The 18,913-nt window shown below is 37.4% G+C and overlaps 1 protein-coding gene across 1 annotated transcript in view; it reads left to right on the top strand.

Moving 5' to 3' along the window:
• The first annotated feature begins 9,049 nt into the window (after nucleotides 1-9,049).
• Nucleotides 9,050-18,913, top strand: part of LOC115924937 — a 30,150-nt gene continuing 20,286 nt past the window's right edge. The window contains exons 1-10 of the mRNA XM_030987883.1: nucleotides 9,050-9,200; nucleotides 10,345-10,460; nucleotides 11,937-12,085; nucleotides 12,555-12,700; nucleotides 13,370-13,488; nucleotides 14,944-15,068; nucleotides 15,835-16,149; nucleotides 16,748-17,029; nucleotides 17,422-17,556; nucleotides 18,315-18,464. Coding sequence (XP_030843743.1) covers nucleotides 9,111-9,200; nucleotides 10,345-10,460; nucleotides 11,937-12,085; nucleotides 12,555-12,700; nucleotides 13,370-13,488; nucleotides 14,944-15,068; nucleotides 15,835-16,149; nucleotides 16,748-17,029; nucleotides 17,422-17,556; nucleotides 18,315-18,464 — 1,627 coding nt within the window. The 5' untranslated portion in view covers nucleotides 9,050-9,110. The remainder of the gene's footprint in view (nucleotides 9,201-10,344; nucleotides 10,461-11,936; nucleotides 12,086-12,554; nucleotides 12,701-13,369; nucleotides 13,489-14,943; nucleotides 15,069-15,834; nucleotides 16,150-16,747; nucleotides 17,030-17,421; nucleotides 17,557-18,314; nucleotides 18,465-18,913) is intronic.

Here is an 18,913-nt window from a genome sequence, read left to right on the forward strand (position 1 = left end):
GTCCTCTTCATAGTGGTTAAATTCAAATATTTATTTTTGAAACATATACCTACATGCATGGGATCTTGTGGACTCGTAGCAATCTCTCAATAGGTGGTGTCACGCAGAAAAAATCCCTTAAAAAAGAGAGAATTTTCTTGCTTCGTTAGAGGATTTTTAATGGGATAATTGGTGACAGACAGCAATAAAGAGGATAACTAAAATCCGGATTTTGGGCCTCTGTGTGACACCGCCTATTGTGTCAGATCGAATCCTGGGGGGAGGGGGGGGGGGTACTTAACCTCGGGGGTAATTGTCCTCGGGGGTAGTTGTCCTCAGGGGTTAATTGTCCACGGGGGGGGGGGGTAATTCTCCGGGGGGGGGGGGTAATTGTCCTTGGGGGTAGTTGTCCTCAAGGGGGTGGGGTTTTATTCTCCGGGGGTAATTTCCGAGGGGTTATTGTCCTTGGGGTAGTTTTCCGGGGGGGGGGGGGGGTAATTGTCCAAGAACCAGTTCTGGAAAGAGGTGAAACATAATTTGTGAGCGTTATCATTGTTATGTGGCAAGTGTGGAAGAACATCAGATACAAAGTGTTCCCTGAAAAGCGTGGCTCTTCAAATGCCTTAATATTTTAAATATGGCATGTATATAACAGCATAAAGACCGGGACAGATTTTTACGCCACATGTTCGTGTAGTGCCATATACATATTTCTTCGTACAGTAAGTGTAAGTTTACCAAGACCCCAAGACTCGGCCAAATTTCTTATCATGTTGATGATTCCAGAGCCTTGTAGTACACACCAATAGCCTTCTCAACTGGCGGCGCGCGCGCCACTTGTGGCGCTTGCGGTCAGTTGGAGTGGCGCGCGACTGTTGCAACAACAAAACAAACAAAAAACAGAAAGAAAGAAAGAAAATATATATTTAAAAATTAAATACTCAGCTAAATCAAAAAGTTGCAGTCGAATTTGAGCCCAAAATGCCTGCTTAACAAACAGGAAGAAAGGGGGAATTTATCATTTTTTACCATTTTATACGACTCTAATCTCTGAACAACAGTTAGCTTACCATGGGCTACCAATGTTAACATTGCCAATCTCTGGAAACATCTTGATTTGTTTGTTTGATTTTCACTTTATTTTGACATTTCTCTTGCTTATTGCACCCCCCCCCCAAAAAAAAAATACATATAAATTTACCTCCAGTGTAATTATACCCAGGAATTGTACTAATTTGTTCACATCAACATGAAATTAGGATTGAATATATTGTGGAATGAAATGGTGTTAAAAATGCTCCATTTAGGCCTTAAGAAAGCCCTAAAATCCACCAGCTTCAGAGGGCTCCGCCCCCTGCTACCCCCATTGGGGCTTCGCCCCTCGACCCCATCCGATTTCAGCTTGGTCGCTACGCTCCCTCGCAGCACAGTCAAACATACAGGGTGGCACTTCAACTACAAGTTCTTTTCGTTTTGGCACTTCTAATAAACCAGTTGAGATGGCCTGACTGATGATCAACCTTTTCTGATCGATTCCACATTGTTTCTTTCACAATGCAATCGCATGACCAGAACTCAACTTTATCTTTCAATAGAAGGTTGAGTCCTGAGGAGAGGTGACAAATCATTTGTGAACGTTTTCATTGTTATTATGTGGAAGAACATCAGAGTAAATGTTTCCTGAAAAGCATGGCTCTTCAAATGCCTTTATATAGTAAATGTGACATGTAACAGCTTAAAATTGTCCGCCTCATTTATATGTCACATGTTTGTGTATATTCCCTTATACATATTTCTGTGTAAAGTTATTTTTACCAAGACTACATGGGCCAAATTTGTTGTTATTTTGATGATTCCAAAACCTTGCAGTATACACCAATACTTATATGCTTAATGATTAACATTTTCTGATCGATTCCCCATCGTTTCTTTCCATGGACATATATTTAAGTGTGTGCGGGTGCTCGTGTGCGCGCGCGCGCGCGTGTGTCTATGCTTTAGAGCGTTCAATTGTACTTAATTGATAAAGTGTCAGTTTTATAGTTTGGGCAAGCTCTTGTCTATGTGTCACAATTGAGCGTAATTTATTATATTGATTTACTTGGGTTGATCTTTGTTCGCCGTAGTACATGCATGCCAAGATTTAGTGCCGCGGTTCGATCACCCCTTTCCCAAAATCCACCTGAAAAAAATGTTTACCCCTTTCCACAGACTTCGTATTCAAAATGTTTTTAAAAAATGTGATAACCATTTTGTATTTTACTTTCCAAAGACTTTTCCCAACCTGTACGAAATCCTGGATTCGCCTCTGAACAGTCATAATCTCCATTTCGGACTAATACAGATTGACAAATCCTCATTTTACAACCTACGTTTGGTGTGAATACTGTCTTCTTTTTATCTTCTTGTGATACAGAATGTCTTTGCATATTTTTTTTTTTTAAAGAAAATCTATAGCCAGAATAAATAATTACCTAACTTTTTCTGCATCATTGTTTCGGTGCAGGTAATGCTCAGATATGCAACACGCCTGGTTGGTTGGAGTTTGGTAACAACCAGTATCGTCTCGTGCACACGAGTAGATCATATAGTAATGCTATGACACATTGCCGATCATTAGGCGGAGACCTGGCAGTTATCACTTCAAACGAACAAAACGTAAGTGGTTGATGTTCTCTATATACATTTGTTAAAACTAAATTACATCGCTGTTGAATGTGGTCACTTCCAATAGTAAAATTATGATTAAAATGCTCCAACAGTTGATAATCAAGTAATCTGATAACGAAATATCTAGTACTAATTAACAATGAAAGAAAAAAAATTATTAATGCTGAAGCTAATGATAAAAGCCACAACAAAGGTAAGAATGTAAATATTATTGATTACAATAGTTGTTTAAAAAAAACCACATCAATGACGAACAGAAGGAGCAACAATCTAGATAGTTTTATGATAACAAATTTAATATTTGCAAACAAACAGCTAATGTTTGCAAGTACAGGCATGATTTATTAACATTCGGATTATGAAAGAAACTTGTCATTATCCCGAGTATGCCCCTTGAGATTGTAACGAGCACGTGCAGTGCATATCACTTATGCACGAGATACAAACATTGATCACAAGTATTCTTTCATAATACAGGTCTACGATATGAGGTTAAATTCGTGTAATTAGCTACAAACCCCAATCATAAACCCAGGAGTTTCACAGTGATGGAGGCCACTAATTAGTGGAGTCGCCTTAGCGCATCCAAACAGTATGTGTGGCTTATGATTATGTAGTACTAAATGTTCTTGTTTAACAAATTAACGTTTATTTGCCTGACCATTTCGATCGCTTACGTGTTCATCCATTTTGAAAGGCATTTCTGAACACGTTTACATGGAGAGCTGATAATGAAAGATATAACTACTGGATTGGCCTGAATGACATGGATGGAAACGATGTTTACACGTGGATAAATAACAGCCTATCAGGGTAATTCGGTACTACTTTAATTATTAATATATCGAAAACGTATTTATTAGGTTTGTGATGTTTCTTTTACTTTCGAATACGTTCGTTATTTGGAGTCACAGCATGGAAATGATGCTAACTCGAGGGATGAGGTCTAACTTGCCCTCGACATATAGTAGTGCAATGATGATCGGATGTAAAAAATGCTTTGCTTTTAGACTTTAACTAAGAAAACATCCAATCTATGAATATGCTTTGGAATACATCTTATGAATACATCTTTGGCATGATTCTCAAATGGGTATGTGATGGTAATAAACAAAATAATAATAATATATATAATAAAAATAATGTTATAATTTATTTATTCTTGTCCACAAATGTGTTTTCCACCAGCAATAACGGGCAGTAGGAGAAATCAAGACAGAAACACGTACATGTATACATAAAAACCATCTAAACTTATTTTATCTGTTCACAAACAAAAGGGGCGTAACTCTACTCATTATTATTCATCTTCTCAAACTTCATTCCTCATACAAAAATTATTTAGTCGCTACTTATTTTGTTTATCTTTTCTTCTCGTGTAGTGTATTTTTTCTTTACACTTTACGTTCTCTGCTGCTCTTGCCTACATCTGTATTTATGATATCTATGGTATTATTCATCTTCGGTTCATGTAAAAAAATCCTGTACTTCTGTTACTTAAACGTGGAAAGGTGTGTAAATAACTTTAAGGAGAAAAATATAATTTATATTCTCTATTAAGAATTGTGTTGAACGTGAGTAGGGTACGGACGATTGGCAGAAGCGTGTTCGGTTGATGCGTGGCATATTCAATCTGATACGATTGTAATAAATATAATAATGAAAATATTAAAATAATACAAAAGTGGTGAAATAATGTTAATAACAATTATTAAAATAGTGATGATAGTTTAAAATGTCATACAATTATTAATAATAATGTTAATGATAATATTAATACTAATTACAATAATAATAATAATGATTAACGTACTGATTTGAAATAATTCATGACATTTTCCAAGCACATAATAAGGGTCATTACTCTATATTACCTATTTCCCTTTTGTATAAGATATTCAAACTTCCGTTTAACACCAAGTCAAGGGAGGTGCATATTGCTAAGAGCTGCTTATCAAGGACAGTGGGAGGACAGCAGTTGTACCGATAACCGGGTTTACATTTGCCAACGTCCAAAAGGTAATCTATCATGAGAAACTATCCAACGTGAAGGAGAAGCAAAGAGCAATATGCCTATTGACAGATGCCCAACAAGGAAACAAAATGCATCCCCTTATAAAAAAAAAACATTAACAAAACAAGTAGCGATCAGCCAAAAAAAAAAAACTTTCAATAAAAGCAGAAAGATCACTACGAGCCAATCAAAAAAACGTTTGAGCAAAATCTGGTAACTAATGAAAAAGTTATTGAATATTTAATGACATGAAAAACTTTAAAAATCACAAGACAAATTGGCAACTCACTCATAAGTCTGTGACGTCATTGCCTCACGATTCACTTATTGTTTTCTTTATATTGATTATATAAATTTCCTAATCCCCCTAAGAATTTTAATCTTCACACCAGCATCCAAGTTAGATTGATAGTAAATTAAGTTTTCGTGTGGATGCACTAATATGGAATAGTTTTTTTTCAGTTAAATCATGAAAAATGTGAGTTTTGATAAAGTTTTTATATAAAAATCAATTTAAAAAAGGGAAATTAATGGGATTAAAATATATAAAGCAATTGATAAATACTGAGGACATGACGTCACAAACTGATAACCAAATTGGCAATTTGTGTAGTGATTTCCATTGTTCCATGAATTGACATCCTTGTTTTAAAAAGTCATAGCTTTCTTATTAGTTATCTGATTTTGCTCAAACTTGTTTTGATTGGTTTGTCTGATTTGTCTGCTTCTATTGAAAGTAAGTTATTTTTGAAGTGGACTTACTGCCCTTTAAATAGGCCAGATTCTGGACAAGCAGAATAGGGGAAACGGATCCAGAATATGCGCTCTTTCTTCCCACCCCCCTTGAAACGCAAACCAAGGTTTGCCCCTCCGGAGGCCAAGGTCTGGATCCCCACTATTGATCATTTGTGTCCAGGGGCGTAAATCCGTACCGAGTAGTGGGGGGGGGGGGGGATGATCGGCGATAGCCATCACATACTAGCACGAGCACACGCCCACACTAATTTACGCAAGCGCGCGCGATCGCGCACGCACAAACACACAACACACACATACACACACTCCCGCGCGAAGCGCGGAAGCTTTGGCATTTCATTAAATTATAAGGGAAAGTAGACGATTTGTTAAACCGTGCTCGACTCTTAAAGGTAAAGACCAGTATTGGAAACGCCCCAATTTCAAAAAATGAAATGGAAGCTCTCATTACCAATCATGTGAAAGAATATGTTTTGACTAATACATGATGATAAAAAATTTGTCGGGAAACCGCCTACTAATTCATATATTTAATAAATTTGTTTCTCTCATGGTCTGTGAGAGATATAGGGTAGTCCCATGTACATCTTTCTGTTTATAGTGCTTGTAACTTTACGAAGAATGGGCCCAATTTCTTATCATTTTGATGATTCCAGAACCTTGCAGATGCTACATGTAGATGCTAAATGATCAACCTTTTCTGATCGATTCCACAACGTTTCTTTCACAATGCAATCGCATGACTATATCTGGTCGTTACCTTTAATCTTTGTCTGAATTCGGTTTACCCCTCCCGCGCAAAGTGCGGAAGTTTTGACGTTTCATTAAATTATTAGAGAAAGTAGACGATTTGTTAGACCGTGCTCGAATCTTAATCTTTCTCTGAATTTAGTTTACCCCTCCCGCGCAAAGCGCGGAAGTTTTGACGTTTCATTAAATTATTAGAGAAAGCAGACGATTTGTTGTACTGTTTTCGACTCTTAATAAAATCTTAATTCAGTTTCCCCCTCTCGCGCGAAGCGCGGAAGCCTTGACGTTTCCTTAAATTATTAGAGAAAGCAGATGATTGGGTGTACTGTTCTCGACTCTTAATCCTTGACTGAATTCAGTTTCCCCCCCCCCCTTCCCGCGCGAAGCGCGAAAAGCTTATAGACGTTTGATTTAATTATTATAGAAAGAAGACGATTCGTTGCGCCGTTTTCGACTCTTATTAAGCCCTATTTATCTGAATTCAGTTTCCCCCTTTCGCGCGAAGCGCGGAAGCTTGGACTTTTCTTTAAATTATTAGAGAAAGCAGACGATTGGTGAACTGTTCTCGACTCTTAATCCTTGTCCGAATTCAGTTTCCCCCTTCCCGCGCGAAGCGCGAAAAGCTTAGACGTTTGATTTAATTATTATAGAAAGAAGACGATTCGTTGCACCGTTTACGACTCTTATTAAGCCCTATTTATCTGAATTCGATTCAATTCATTCAATAAAAAAAACAAATTAATTCATTCATAGACCTACACAAATGTCACATGCATTGCAGCCCTTAAATATCATCCCCTCGTCCCTTAAGTTTTAGGTGTGAACAAATGACAACCACCGAGTAGGATTTGGGAAATGCAATAGTTACCGTATTATTTATCACTCTCAATCAGATGCGTTCACAGTTTTCATACCTCTTAAAAATGTTTCTGGAATTCATATAATGATACATGTACTTTGTTTATTAATTAAATCTAATGAATTCTTTAATTTCCTCAGGCAAATCCTTTCTCAAATATAAAAATAATAAGAATGTGTATAGGCTTACCTTGAAATAACTGAAGAGACAAACGGCCACTATAAGTCTTGAACACGCTAGGTCTGGAACTTCAGTCTTCTTCTACCCCCCCCCCCACACACACACACACTCCGAGGTCGGAGGGACCGCATGCGCGTTCCTAAAATCTCCAGGAAAGGGGTACTTTTTCGCGCGACAAAATCCGGCCCGAGAATTGTAAAAAAGGGGGTGTATTTGACTTTTCACCCGGAGATTTCTTTGAAAAGGGGGTTATATAATATCTTGAATATCATAGAAAAATTGATCAAATCCCGAGATCAAATTCCTAACATTCCTGCTAGCTTTGAAAGCTCATTCAGGATTATTTCATTTTGAAAAGTAAACACATTGGCCCCCAGTCCCCCTCGATGGACTAGGGCTCACCTGAAATTGGGGGGGGGGGTGGTACATTTAGCAGTGTTCCGGATTTTTTTTTTTTTTTTTTTTTTTTTTTTTTGGGGGGGGGGGGTCTCCAAGGCAAGAAAAGCCGGCGAAAAGCCGGCGAAAGGGGATTCAGAAATGTTGGCAGTCCTGAGAGGGGGGGGGGGTGCTTTCAAAGGGAATGAACGAGCATACGCGTACCCAAAATAACACTGAGTGGGGGGAGCTGAGCATGTACTGTACATGATTGCACTTTTTAAGCGCTCGCGCGCTGACGCACTTTACGTCTGGGTTATAATAATACCTTGCAAAATAACGAAAAATTATTCTGAAGTTTATGAAGTGCTTGTTCGCGCACGTCGCGCAACTACTCTTAAAGATAAACTTTAGTACTGGTAATGCGATTGCATTGTGAAAGAAAAGGTGTGGAAAGGATCAGAAACAGTTGATCATGTAGTATGTAAGTATTGGTGTGCACTGCAAGGTTCTGGAGTCATCAAAATCATAATAAATTTGACCGAGTCTTGGTAAAGTAACAAGCACTCACATATAAAGCTATATATGGGACAACACACATGGTGTCGGGGCTAGTACTACCTTGATTTCCTTGTCTTTCTATGCTCATTACTCAGCCAGTATACATTTTCTTCCAAAATTGTTTGGCACATGTCATTTATTTGTAATCTTGAACATTCAGTGTAAGTTTTGTTTGATTCTGTGAGAATTATTTTTTTTTTATTACCAGTACTGGAGTTTATCTTTAACGATCGTGACATACTGTATACGTGTAGGCTATACATACATAACAAAATAACTCATTTCTCATGCATTATGCTGAAATTGAAACAATCACTTTTTTTTCTTCTTCTTCTTCCTTTTTTTTCTCTCTTTTTTTGTAATATCAGGGGGGATGTTTGTACAGGCCACCCCCTACCTCAAGCCAGGGGGTATGCAGCCCTCCCCCCACCCCCCCCCCCCCCCCGGATTTACGCCCTGGTTGTGTCGCTTTGACAAAATCGACTGGGTACTTGCCATTCACCGCTGGGAGAAAGGCGATGGGAAATTATATCTTCAGATATTTCAAAAGTTTGCCTTTCGTTTTTGGAGATGTTGTGTGTAGAATTAGATTAAGAAAGCATAGCAAGCCTGTAATTTCAGTTTTTAATTTTAATCTGCTGCTACCGGTTCATTAGCCGGGATAGATTCATCGGGGGCAATTAGAAAGTTTCTAGCGCACATACCCACCACGCATGGTATTTAATGCGCTTAATCATTACCCCGGCTTTACCTAGACTACGGAATTCAATGCTCACAGCATTCAAGGATATTCTTTCTTACCGTTAACAGGTACCTGGGTGAAGAGTGGCAAGTGTAGATTAATGTCTTACCAGTTATGGACACTTTGGTCAATAGAAGAATGGTTATCAGTACAAATAATCAGCGTTTCATTTGGCAGATTCACGTTGTTCTTGGCACCAGTTCGGGCAGTCATTTTATCGCTTCATGGGGGATAGGAAAACTTTTGATCAAGCCAAGACAAAGTGTACGGATAACGGTGGGAGATTGGCAATTATCGGATCAGCAGAACTTAACGTAAGTTCGATTGCAACTATTATTACGTATAATCACATTTTTGTTTCCGTTTAAGGCGCTATATTTGTATATGAACCACATCGTCTAATTCCAGATTAAGCATAAATCAAAAGTATGCAATCAATTTTCGTCACATTTTTCACTTTATTAGCGACTCAATAATAAAAGTAACATTTTTCTATGCATGTGAGAAAAATATATTTTGATTTATTGATACTATTACTGCTAACAGTGGTTTCTTGTCCGTCAGGGTTGACACTCCTGGCGCTCCTCATGACCCGCGCCTTAACACGACTGCTCTAACGACTCTCTAGAATATTACCTCAGCTGGCCTGGGTGTGTCAAATGTAGCTTTATGTCCGCCGAAAAATGTGGCAGTTATTTTCGAAGCCCGGAGACTATATCCACTTGACCACGACACCTCTACGGGTTATGATTATCAACCATGCAGTCAAATTAATAATGTAATGCACAAGAAAAAATGATATGTAAGTGTCAAAGTAACGTTAATTAATGTAAACGGTTCTTTACAACCGAGGGAGAAAAATAACGCCACCCCAAAAAGCTCATTCTGAGGTACCAGCATTTTGAAGATATCGCAAACCTTTTCTATGTTTAGGCCTACACGTAATAGATGTTTTCCCATAATCACTCACAGTTTCGTCCCCTTCGATTTTCTGATCTTTTAAAAAAAATCTTTATATTTGTTTATTGTTTACCGCAATTGTTGTTAATATCTTGAGACGGAAATAAATGTCAATTTTAATTTAATTCAAAATCAGTGTGGACTACATTAAACAGATGATGTTTTGTTTATCGTGATTTCAAAAGAACAACAGGTTTTTACCTTTTTTAAAATTTCAATACAACAAAACAATGAGAGTTCAAAAATGAGAACGGTCCTATCGGAATATGAAAATATATCATTCAATTTGGTAAGATCATCTCAAGCTGTGTCGTCCCTTTTTTCCCTAAAAGACTGAAGAAAATATTTTAACAATCTGACAATTGGCTTCCAACAGATTTTCACGAAATCCAAATCTCAACATTATACGACGGAAGAAGACTCTGTATGATATGTCGTATTTAATGCAGTCATCTTTTGATCAGTGTTATGTTAAATGAATTGTTAATTATTATACAGACGTTCCTAACATCGATTGTATCGCCTGCCCTTTCATCGCCTGCTTGTTACTGGTTCGGTCTAAGTCGAAGTGCGGATGCTGAGCCATTCACTTGGAATGATGTAACTCAAATAAGGTGATATTCTATGGCTTTTGTTTTTGTTTTGCTGGGCAAAACTGGCAGCGCATATCTATCATGTGAAATGCTGTTGAACGGTTTACAGACACGTACACAAACGCACGCACCGCCTAACACACCTATGCCTCAGGCACACTATTGGGCTTGCGTATTGATGTGTATTTATGGCAAGCCGTTTTAACATTTATTTTTTATCTCTTGATATTAAGAAATAAACGATTTTCTGTTGTAAAGCAATGGCAATTCTAGATATCAAGAATTCAATTCTTGATATCAAGCAATATAAATAAATGTTAGAACGGCTTGTCATAAATACGTAGCAATACGCAAAGGTATGACTGAGGCATTACACCCTCCACACATGCACACCTACACCATGGACCTACAGTGAGTGATTTCAAGTACGGTGTTCGGTGTTGGTGTTGAGAGCGTGGAAAGGCTGGAGAACCGAGCTCCAACATCGACGGTCGGTTTATTTTTGTTTTAGAAGGCGATACCGATCACGTCATCGAAAGCTCAACACAACCCTTAACACCGAGTGACGTCCTTCTCTAAAGGAGAAAAATTTTGTGATAAAAGCATACTCCAATCAGAAATTCCAATAAATTACATCATATCGAATATCAACTATAAAGTCATATTCAAAAAATGAATAGAGAAAATATAATTTCTCTTATAAAAAAACATATTGAGCTCCCATGATTTACAGTTGCTTTGGCTGGAAAATGGATTTTACCTTAGCTTGATCGTGAGATTCGTGACAGATGCCCGCTTAATAACATGCGGTATACTGCAACACCAACACCAACACTGAACTTGAAATCATGAATTTCCCAATCTCTAGGGGCTGGTGTTGGTGAATGGGAAAATTACACGTAAATCGTCAACACCAACCGAGATACTCGGTTCAGCAGACAACATTCAACACCAGCCCTCAACACAGACTACCGGAAATGCGTCACATTTTCTGAGGTCAACCTCAACACCAGCATGACTTTCAAGTTCAGTGTTGTAGCTGGTGTTGGTGTTCTCACAACACCAATACCAGCTTTCAACACCGAACTTGAAATCACTCAACGAGTAGATCCATGCTCACACGCCCTTACTAACACACACAATGAAATAAACATATACAAGTTATCAAAACGAAACACATCTGAAACATGGTAACACATTTGCGATACCCATACAAATCCAAATAAGCAAATACAAAATCATTGGAGGTTATTGGAAAATGCGTGGCATATAATGGAATTTTCCATTGCCGCCATCTATGCCAACATTGCTGTTTCATATTCATTTTTTACAACTGTATTTATATTATTTTCGTCATCCTGTGAATTGTTAATACAAATTTGTTTCTCTTATAGCGTGGAAACACAGAAAGAAAACAATTATATGTTGTTATCAACAAGCTCTAGATTATTCATTACATGACCCGAATAACCTGTAATATTGACTTTTACATTTTAGTAACCCTATCTGGGCTCCTGGAGAGCCAAGTTCTACTGGGCAAGCCTGCGCGTGTTTGTGGTCTGATGGGAATGACGCTGACAATCATGGTCAATGGGACGGTAGATCTTGTGGGGACACACTGCCGTACATCTGTGAGAGACCACAAGGTAACTAACGGTTAATTTGAGGAGAGTATAGAGAGCGTACAGTCAATAAATTAGTGAACCCAGGCAGAGCATGCCTTGAGAGCAGGGACATTGCTATATCAGATCTAAAGAGGGGAGGGCTGTCGGACCAATCTTGTTGAAAAAGACAAGAGAATAAATAATCTTTTAGCGATTTTTAAGAATTTCACTAATCAAAATTTTCTGGCACGTAGTTTGTTTCCAATGCGAAGGGAGAATGAGTGACCAAAGCCGCAGAACTACAACCTATCATTATCATGATAATGCCTCATTTAATGTTGCCAATTTATTGTCCGAACTTCAAATGTCATTTTACCACAGCGTTAAGATGGTTTTTCGGACGGTCAAGAAGGCACTCCTGTGACATTTTCCTCTTTTCTAAATATTTAGTTTCTCTTTGATTTTTTTCAGGTGCCTTTGCTAAAATATTTTTTCATTTGTTCTTTCACAGTACCAACTGGACAATGGACATATATATCAGGAGTGCAAAACGTGCAATATTTAATTTCAACCTTGGACACAAGCTTTTTCAATGCACGGGAATTTTGTCATCAAATAGGTGGACAGCTTGCGCAGTTAAAAACATCAAATATTTCTGTAAGTTGTGTTTTTTCAGACTGGATAAAACATACAAGGCCACAAATACTCGCTTTCATGCAACGACTGTACAAGATCACTTCCGATTGGACTCATAACTTTTAAAGAGACATGCCCTCTAGAGTTGATGTTTAAAAAAGGGTTGCTCTAATGCATAACCTATATCTATGTAGATTTTAAAGCTACAAAAGAAGAAACGAATTAAAGGAGTCATTACCTGATTAGAAATAAAGCGTATAGAACTTCCCTAAACTTGCGTAGTTTATTCCTAATCTTTAGAATATTCAACATGGTTACATTATGTTTGGAAACAGTGTCATCACCGAAACGGTAATCAATCCAACCCTTTTCTATCATTTATTATTTTATTTTATATCAATATTTGAATATGTTTCGGTTTCTTTGATAAAATAAACACAAAATCAGCCTTGAACTGCGTGTCATGTTTATTTAAATGATACAATTCAATTAAATCAACCACGATGTGATTGTCGCCGGACCATGTGCCTTCAAATCATATATCACGACCCACTTATATCAAGGTCTCCTTGATCATATTAATTGCTATTTGTGTACGTTTTCTAATATAAATACTTCAAACTTCCATTTATGACGAGAAATTCACTGGAAATAAAATAGAAAATTGTTTTTGTTTTCTTAATAATACAGTCAGCAGTGAGAAATCAATTTGGAAATATCGGAAACGGAAGATTTTGGTTCGGGCTTGATGATCTGAGCAAGGAAGGCGATTTCCGATGGGCTGATGGAACGCTATTAAGAAATACAGGGTAAGATGATATTGTATTCCCTCTCTCTCTCTTTCTCTTTCCCATCTCTCTCTCTCTCTCTTTCCCTCCCCTCCTTCCTCTCTCTCTTTTTCCCCTTTTTCTCTCTCTCTCTCTCTCCATCTCCCTCTACCCATATCCCCATCCCCACCCTCCCTCTCTCTTTGCTTGGGCATTTCGAGATAGATGTATAAACAGTACATGGTTTATAGTCTTTTATCTACAACCAGTTCGTCTGCTACCCGATTGGTCTATATGGTCTAAACCCACCATGTGTACTATCTACATGGTCTAATAATCATTTTGTCAACCTATCATTTTGTCTAATGACCATTTGCGCTAATAATCACGTGGTCTAAATTCAAATCGGTCCAATCTCCAATAAATCTACTACCCTTTTGGTCTATCGCTCATTTACTCTAATTTCAAGTCGGTCTAATTCCAAGTTTGTCTAATGTCAATTTTGTCTTCCATCCACAAGGTCTAATAATCATTTGATGAATATCAATAATTATGATTGAATGATTATTAAACCATATGGATAGAAGACGAATGGCCATTATACAAACTTGGAATAAGACCAAATGATAAGTAGCCAAAATGATGATTAGACCACATCGGGATGAGACAGAGCTGGTGTAGACCGTATGGGAATAGACTATTGGCTGTTAAACGAAACTGGTTGTAGAGTAAACAACGATTCATCCACATTTCATACTAATTTCACACTTCACCTCTAGATCTGCACGGTCGCCCGTTTACCACACACGCATTTTTATACAAAACAATAGGTACCAATTAGGAGAAGGATTGCTTTGTGCAACATAATGCCACTGTCCATTAACCATTGCCGGTCTTGATTAGTGACTATGATATACCTCTCTTTATATAGGATGTTGAATACATCTAGTCATCTGATTGGTCGAATTGGAGTATTGATTCTATCGGTCAATAGTTTTTAAAAGATGCTCATTGCCAAGGGTAACGGGCCGCATAAATAAATTTTGCTTAGATCCCCGTTGGTTTACGTGTAAAAAGTTTACGATTAAAAACAATAGGTAGGGGGGGGGTTGTTCCAAAATACACACATAAAAAACCGAAGGGGGGTGTTTAACCCCCCACACCCCCATCCCCTCCGTATGCGCCTGCATTGTAGTAACATATTTACAGCTCATGGAACCAATTTTTCCTTCTGACGATTACTGTTGCGTAGATTAGGGCTTTCAGCTTTTTTTCTGTTAAGCTACCCCTATAAATTGTTATTTGTTATTGTTCTGGATTGATTTAATAAGAGAACTGCTATTTCACTAGTTTTAATACGTTGTTTCCAACATATATTTTCTGTGTTTGCTTGTTTAACATCAAAGGTAAGCTAATTCTTGATATTTCATTCTTCACAGTACCACAAATTTTAAACAAATGCAATATAAAGAAACGTTTATAACTTCGAATGTGCAGATTCACTGGCGGGAATCTAAATAATCAACGTGGGAAAGAACACTGTGTAGAAACGACAAACAGCGGCTGGAATGACCTACCTTGTAGCGGACAATCAAGAAGGTTTGTCTGCGAGAAATCAGAGGGTATGTCATGTTATTTAAATATCAACTAAATAATGTGATAGCAGTGATAAAATGTGACCTAACTTTTTTTATTTCTACTAAGGTGTCTGCTGGAACTTTGAATAAAGATAAATAAATGACATTCGTATCCATTCTCAAGTAAACATCAATCGAATAAATGCTTTTACATTTAAGGAAGTCACTATTAGTCTCAAATATCAGCTGAATTCGATGGCCAAGCCATGTTTAATTTTTTTCCTGCAAATTGAAGACAAAGAATATTGGGAAATTAATAAATATCAGCATTAGAATTACCAGAACTTGGGTAGCGATTTGGAGTTTACCGTATACATTGACAGGTGTTGTCCACTAAACTTTCTCTTCTTCTTCTTCTTCTTGATTTGTTTTTGTTTGGCAATCAGTCACAGTTGACTATTTTTGCCACACACTATTTTATGAATTATTTATATATATACATATGTACAATTTCATGTCATAAATTCCTATGCATGATAGCCGTGACACAGGAAACATATATTTTTTTAATGACTGAAGGGCGAAATAGGCAGATATTTTCAATACACTAAGTAACGGTTTTAGAGGGGAGGGGTGGAGTTGGATTACATATTACAAATGAATAATAAGCGAGGCACATGTATAAATATTTCATCGGTAAGAATATGAAATGCCCTTCTTATTCTCAACCAATATAGAAACACACTTAAGAGAGAAATTGGGTAATGCATTATTACCAACAATCTTTCTTTCTGATAATCTCTCTACCCAGCCCCACCACTCCATCTACTCGCCATGACGTCAACACCTTTCGGGAGTTCGGGAGCTACTCCACGTTTCTCCTGCATACTTAGCCCTCCTGACAACACAGACGACACTGTAAGCTACACTGAGCGAGTAATTGTACAGAGCCTCACCACAGAGGGGTATACACTGGACGTCCCGGGCACTAAAACAACTCAGACAGGTGGATTAATACAGGATCTACCTGGTGATGTGACATCCGTTGGTCTTTATAAGTGCTCGAGTACATCTACAACTACTGGTATTTCAACATCAGCAGATGTAACAATTCTCTCAAAAGACAGTAAGTATAATTAAATTTGCAATCGAGTAAAGAGTGCTTGAGAATAGAACTGACATATTAATAAATAACTTTAAAAAAACCTTACCACATATTTTGTTCTTAAACTTAGGACATTCTGAGTCTTTAAATGTATTTAACATAAATATGGCGCCATATAAATAGTCAGAAGCACTATCATCATAACCGGCATCGACGCCATTGTCTTCATCATCCTAACCACTGCATAAAGCTCACACTTATGAAGTTCACATTTCGAAACTTGTCATGTTTTGTTTTGTTTTTTGTTGTTGCATGATTGGAGTGTTTTTTGCACATTGAGAGAGAAGGCGAAATATATATCAAGGTTCCGACTAGCAAAACCTCTTTTTAGAATACTAGTACCTAATATGAGCTTTCTAGCTTTAATTATTCAGACAGTTCATGACAGATCTGTGGTTTGTGTCATTACCAATCCAATCGTACCTTATCCACACTTAGTACTTATAGTAGGAAGCCTTTTTTTATTTTTTTATAAATTATGTTTCATTATCAATCGTTTATATAGTTCATACTTTATAGTAAGAAGCCCTCTTCACTTCTTCCTTTCTTCTTTTTCCAGGACATTTTCAACCAACTGACGGCCGTCTCACGAAAACGATTTATCCAGGTGACGACATCACACTCTCAGTTTCTACCACGGATACGTACACAGCAGGTGAAGATGAAATCCGATGGAGGACTTTCTCAAACCTCGCTGAAGGATCTTTGTCTCCAGAGGGAGACAGGACTCTGACCTATACCATTCGATCGGCAACGAAGACAAATGCTGATGTTCACGGAACGGTTCAAAACGGCATGGTTGAAAATCTAATGTACAGCTTGATTCGCGTCATTGTCAGTGGTAAGACTAGAATTTCGTTTTATCCATTCCGTTGTTCTAATAATTTGAAAAATATATAAAGAAAATCTCTCTGTAATTTCGTTCCTTTCTTCAAAAATACGTTTTATTATAATTTGAAAATGATGATACTATCTGAAGGAATTACGACCATAACATTAGTTTCAAACAGTGTACTATAACTAGAAGTCGATAAAAATTTCTTGAACTTTACAATTTGTTGGTATTATTGAGCTCCATACACTTTGAAGATTGCCCTACGTAAAGATAAAAGCACTGTAACTGTATTTTCTTACTAGCCCTATACCCAATCATTATACTTTTGTGAGACAAATATATAAAATTCAAGATTCAACCAAAGATTATGCCATATTGATTCCACTTTATTCCTATAGATTGTCCGAGTGGCCGATGGAATATTCCATCCTGTGATCGTCTATGTGATAATTGCTACAATGGAGGGATTTGTCATCCTCAATCAGGAACCTGTATCTGTCCTCCAGGATTCATGGGCAAAAACTGTCTTACTGGTGAGACGTCCAAATGTTTCCTCTATGGCGAAGTAAACACCTTAGTATACACAGAAATCATAGTATGAGTCCCACCTATTGCACAACAGTGTTCACAACTTATTTGTGATATGCAATGCTAAACTCATGAACATAAACACGCACGGAAAGAAACGCACACAGGCAAACACACACGCTGTTACGCCCACACCCTCTTTGTATTTTCATTGCAACTGAAGTTTGCAGTTTCAGTTCTGAATGAAAACGCTCACTGTTCAGTTACTCTGGCTTTTTGCGAAAATATGAGAGACCACATATTTTATCTTGATGTAAATTGAGTTAATGATATCAAAAAGAAATATTCTATACATGTTATGTACATCTGAGTTATTATCTGTCTAGATTTCATTGTATGCAGTCCAAACAATGAATTAGACAAAACCGGTAAACCTTGACCAATAATTATTCTCAGCGTGCTAATGTTTACCAATCCTTTTTGTCCTTCTACCCCCCCCCCTTTCGAAGGATGAGGGGCGTGGGGAGTATAGGGTACCTTCATATGTACAAATATACACTGTCTTGAGAGGTTCTGGTTAAAACTATGCGCAAGAGGTGACTCCAATAGTACTATTTGCTGAGGGGCGCAGGCACGAAGTACCTCGAATAGAAGGCATGGTATATTTGTTTGATATCTTGCATCAAAAATTCAAGTGCAGGGGCTGCATATAGTAAGTAAGAACATGATTAAGTATGTTTTTCCTAAATTTGTTGTTACACAGCATGCGGTGAAAACCGATTTGGATGGGAGTGTGAACTAGAATGTGGAGCTGGGAATGCTCTACAAGAATGCAGTGGAAGCCAGGTGTGTCTACCCGATCCCTACGGATGCAACTGCCTGGCTGGTTATACAGGAATATACTGCGATAAACGTAAGATACATTAATGCAAAATAAAAACGATCACAAGATTTTCAAAAGACTAACACATCGTTTGAATTGTTTAATACAATTACACAATAAAAAAATTTGGGACTGCTGTTGAAATTCGAAGAGCATTACTTTTCTTATTTATATTTATTTTGCAAAGGATTTACCGTCAAATAAAAAAAATAAAAAAATTATCCTTGTGTTCACGAACGCCCGATTTAAACTGCCTCTAAGATTATTTTATCTGCAGGTGGGATGAATGTTCAAAATCATTTGTCGTGAATTTAATATCTAGGATGTTCTGCATTAAATTTTGGTGCTGAATGCCATTAAATTTGTCACTGTGACCAGGGAATGACCCTTTTAAAATGTGTTTATTTCTCTTATCTTTAAAGAAAAGGCTGAGTTCTTGGAAGAGGTAAAACATAATTTGTGAGCGTTATCATGGTTAT

Source organism: Strongylocentrotus purpuratus, unplaced genomic scaffold (assembly GCF_000002235.5).
Source record: "Strongylocentrotus purpuratus isolate Spur 01 unplaced genomic scaffold, Spur_5.0 spur5_scaffold_17, whole genome shotgun sequence".
Classification (NCBI taxonomy): Eukaryota; Metazoa; Echinodermata; class Echinoidea; order Camarodonta; family Strongylocentrotidae; genus Strongylocentrotus; species Strongylocentrotus purpuratus.